This window comes from Pavona decussata, unplaced genomic scaffold (assembly GCF_977016875.1).
Source record: "Pavona decussata unplaced genomic scaffold, jaPavDecu1.1 SCAFFOLD_53, whole genome shotgun sequence".
Lineage (NCBI taxonomy): Eukaryota > Metazoa > Cnidaria > Anthozoa > Scleractinia > Agariciidae > Pavona > Pavona decussata.
The window spans coordinates 1,765,360-1,770,000 of NW_028145475.1; the positions used below are offsets into that span (position 1 = coordinate 1,765,360).

At 37.6% G+C, this 4,641-nt stretch overlaps 1 protein-coding gene across 1 annotated transcript in view; it reads right to left on the bottom strand.

Annotated features, from left to right (window-relative positions):
- Positions 1 to 2,219: 2,219 nt before the first annotated feature.
- The window catches only part of LOC146480405 (cytochrome b-c1 complex subunit Rieske, mitochondrial-like), a 4,937-nt gene continuing 2,515 nt past the window's right edge, over positions 2,220 to 4,641 (bottom strand). Inside the window, exons 2-4 of the mRNA XM_085109590.1 lie at positions 4,412 to 4,641; positions 3,614 to 3,906; positions 2,220 to 2,544 (exon numbers count right to left, since the gene is read on the bottom strand). The exon at positions 4,412 to 4,641 is cut by the window's right edge and continues 37 nt beyond it. Of these exons, the coding sequence (XP_084965716.1) occupies positions 2,497 to 2,544; positions 3,614 to 3,906; positions 4,412 to 4,641 (571 nt within the window). The 3' untranslated portion in view covers positions 2,220 to 2,496. The remainder of the gene's footprint in view (positions 2,545 to 3,613; positions 3,907 to 4,411) is intronic.

Here is a 4,641-nt window from a genome sequence, read left to right on the forward strand (position 1 = left end):
CATTTTCCATTCAATTTTTTCTTCTTGTTTATACTTTTTATTTTATTTTATTTTTTCATTTTTTTTTATTTTGTCATCCGCATTTTTCCATCTGCATTTTCCCATCCGCCATCCGCAGCCATCCGGTCCGTTTTACAGATACCCCCGTGGGGTCTCATCGAGATTGCGCTAAGCCGATGCCTTCTTCCAAATTTCACGACCTTCTCCCATCCAATGTCTAGTTCGTTCAGCTCACTTAAAGGGACAGTATCACGATATTTTTAGTAACACATTGAAAATCGGAAAGACGCTATTCGGTTGATAGCAGCCAAGATAAAATGACAAAATTCCATTAAAAGACTATCAGAGTGCAAAGAAACTATCCACGGATATTTTTGCCGGCAGATGACCAAGATAGAGAGGGGTTCAAATTTGAAATCGTCTGGCGGACGTTTTCAAATTTCGCTTTTGTAACGCACTAAAAGTCGCCGGTTGTACTACATTTTGGTTCAACCTTTCGTCTTAGAATCACTATTAATATTTCTTTAAAATAGCGATTGAGAAATTAATTTACACAGTGTTCAAAGTTTAAATTTAGTGAATTTTGGCCAAAAATCATGATATCTCCCATCGATCTCCCATGACACTGCCCCTTTAACACCATCCTTCTCCATGTTATCCTTGGCCACTACCTCTTCCTTCTTCCCTCTGGCGATCAGGTAAACGCTACCCTTTCAACAGCTGCAGGTTCCAGTCTCAAGGTGTGCCCAAACCATCTCCAGTCTTCTCTTGATAACCTCTCACCAATGGCCGATTAATTAAACATGGTTCTCAGTATCACCCAAACTTAACTTTAGGAGGAGGTTTGACAGGGATTTTAGCGGTGTTTTGTCCAAATTTCCAATACGTACATACCCCTCCTCATGAGCAAACTGCTCATATAACACCTAGAAAGGCCTTAAGTGAGAGTTTTACACGACACAACTTGAAAACATTGGCCAATTTTAAATTGTATTCCGTTTCTAGCTCACTCGCAACAGCACAAATCAACTGCTGCCTCGATTTCGCAGCCTTCGAAGTTTAGAGAGCCCGTTTCTCGAAAGTCCCGGTAACTTTCCGGGCCCAATAAGTACATTTTTAAATATTTTTTCGTTGATTACACAGTGATTACGGACATGGCATTTGGTCGACGTTTCATAGAATTATACGATTTTAAAATTAAGTATTATGGGTTAACCAAAATTGACTTCTGTTAAGAAACATTTATCACCAAAGACACTTATCGGGCGCGATAAGTTACCGGGTCCTTCGAGAAACGGGCCCCTGGGCCCCATTGTTCAAAGCCCGATCAAGCTAATCCCGGATGAACATGAACTTTGATTCCAGTTTATTCTCTTATAGATAAAGACACTCCCAAAGATATTTGTCCGTCAGTATTAGCTGACTTTACTTAACCTTTATCTTGAATTACCCCTTTAGCGCATTTTAAACTAGCGAAAGAAAAAAAAGCCTTGATTAACTTTTAATCGTGGATTAGCGTTAATCGGCTTTCGAACAACCCGGCCCAACAGTCTCACAGTCAATAAAAAATAAAGATTAAGTGAGTATTAAAGCTAGCGCTCCTGCAGTCGGAGAATAATAAACTTATTACACTGAGTGTGTAAGACTAGCACTACTGCAGTATCATGGAGCAGGTTTTGAAGTTGAATGTCAATTGGGCTGGGTATTCTGATGTCTAGCCCATCCCTACCCTAAGACAGGTGTCCATAACTGTCACTGTGTAAGTGCAACCGATTATGATGCGTATGTTGTGGTTCAAATTTTTTCCTGGTTTGAAAATTATTAAACTAGTATGATTTTTATTTTTCTTTGTCTCAGATATTTATGGTAAAGAGCCGGTGGCAAAGGAAAAAAAATTAACTGGTTTGAAATTTTTAAAACCAAAGAAAAATAAACACATACATCATATCCACAAGGAATAGACCTAATGCAAAAATGCCTGACATTTTAATATTCTCTTGCCGGCACGCAAATTAACCTCACTAGCCTCGTTGAAGGTAAAATATTCTTTTGATTTTTGAACTCAAGAACGAGGTTAGTAGGGCTAATTTGAATGCAAATAAAAGAGTATTAAAATGCCAGCCATTTTTGCAGAGGGTCCATGGTGCCCTGCGCAGAAAAGAACATTACTTCTCAACAGTGCTTCCACCAACACAATTAAACAATAAAGACAAACAAAGTTCAGACTTTGAAGACTTGTTTTTATTCAAAATAACACCTCAGGCTTGAGACAAATCTGGCGAAGTCAGCGATAATTATCTATCTTACATGTACCTTCTTGTCCATCTCAAACAAGACAAAATGTCAAAGTTTAAATTTGCAAAAGCCACATCAACTTTGTCTATTACCAAGGACAGATTACTTGAATCAAAGTTCACCACTTCCACTGTACAATAATATTATTGCTTTCCTCTTGTTAGAACCTATGGTAAATTTCGATTTTGTTGATGTGGCGTTTTATCCAACAACCATTGTGGTCTCGTCAAGAAAAGTGTACTCAGGAACCTGTGATTAAAAAAAAAAAAAAAAAAAGAAAACGGGAAAAGAAATAACAAAAACATCAATAAATGCAGTTTTCAATACGTGTGCAAACTTTGTGATTTATCGTAAGCCATTCTCAAACTACATCGTATAGAATAAATAAATAAATAAATAAAACAACTAAAAAGCACAGTGGAGGTTTAGCATTAATAAGCATGAATTTGGCAACAATTTGTACTTCTTTATAACATGTGAAAGTGAAAAACTCTTCCATTCTCTTTGTATTACATTTTTAAGTATTCCTTACCAGGTACAAAGTGCATTTGATCAGGTCAATACATCATTATTTTTTCATGTGAGGCAGGAGGGAGTGTAATCCACTTTAATTTTGTCCAAAAATAATTGCTAAAAAATTATGTTTACTTTGGGTTTGATATAAACACCTTCTTTACAACTGAAGCAGGGATGCATCGTCCTTGTTCTCTTCCCCATACAGCACTGGAAATATTTTTTCTAGATTACCAGGATGCTTCTTTCCAAATCTTTATTTTGATTCGGCATATTTCAAAATTGCCCTGGCATCCAACCTCTTAGATTTTTATGCAAGACACAATCCACTAGCATACATGATGTGTTATAGGATTGGATTTGTACATTGTATTTTGAGTGCTTTTGTATAACAAACATGGGAAGTTGACAACTTCCACTTAACACTGGTTTAAGAATAAGTCAGACATTTTAGAAACATGGTCAGACAATGTCTCATGACTGATGTAATATATCAAACATGACACACACTGTTTCATCACATATCAAACAACGAGAAGAGAGTTGAAAATACGATGCATGGTGGAGTATTTTTGACAAACTTCGAGGTTTTTGATATTGTGATGAAACACTGTGACGAGTGTTTGATATGACTTCTCAAACAAACTGATTTTGAGGGAGAAATTAAGGATGCAAAAACAAGGAGTTTTTCATCAGATTTCCAAACTCGTCACAGTGCATGATTTCCCTTGTCTTTGGCTTTTGAATTATTAATGAGTTTAATGTTGTTTCATGCACTGCAATTTGTAATGCGCATTTCTCTCACCTCAAGATTGAGTGGAGCAGGTCCCTTTCTGATCCTTCCAGATGCATCGTAGTGGGATCCATGACAGGGACAGTAGTAGCCTCCAAACTCTCCAGCATTTGCAATTGGAACACAGCCAAGATGGGTGCAAACACCAAGCACCACCAGCCACTCATCCTTGACCACACGTACTGTGTCATCTTCTGGATCACGCAAACTGGCAGTATCAACATTACGAACGTCATCAACTTCCTCAGCAGTGCGATGACGCACAAACAAGGGCTTTCCACGCCACTTGAACACCATGTTCTTTCCTGCATAAACAAGGCAAGATTACTCATCAAATGCCAAATCAAATACTTTTTGTCAAAAAGCTTTTTGTCTCTTTGTCTTAGTTTGCATTTTCACTGATAAAACGTGGCAACTATGTAATCTTGCATAAACAAACACGTCCGCTAGGGCAGATCAAATTCGACTGTGTGATGCAGGGATCAAATCTTATTGAAATTTTTGGAAAATTTTAAATTGGTAATAAGTGTAATTAGAAATTTTTAACTATTTTAGACCAAAGGGGTGTTGCTTTTTTTAGCCTGTAAGTTGTGTCTTTTTACTGCACATGGGGTTGTTTACTACCACTTTGCTAATTTGGTGATCAATGGTTGCTACTATTGCTCTCTATGTAGAAGTCAAGAACTTGATGACACACACAAACAAACCAAGAAGACAGTTCCTGTTTCAACTTTAAAAGGTGAATTTCAACTTTCACTGGTTTGTAGCAAACTCTTTACATTTTAATTTCACAATTCCGACAATCTTTACCTTCAGGAATGTTTGTGAGATCCACTTCAATTTTGGCCAAAGCCAAGACATCGGCTGATGCACTCATTGTTTGAATAAAATCAACCACTACATTCTTTCCAATATGAACTCCAGTAATGCCCATTCCAGCCACCATCAGATACGTAAATGCCCGCCGATTGATTTCAGTTGAGTTAGGTTTGCTGGGATCCATAGAGGACTCCCTTCTGTAGGCAGAGAAGTCCGGCATG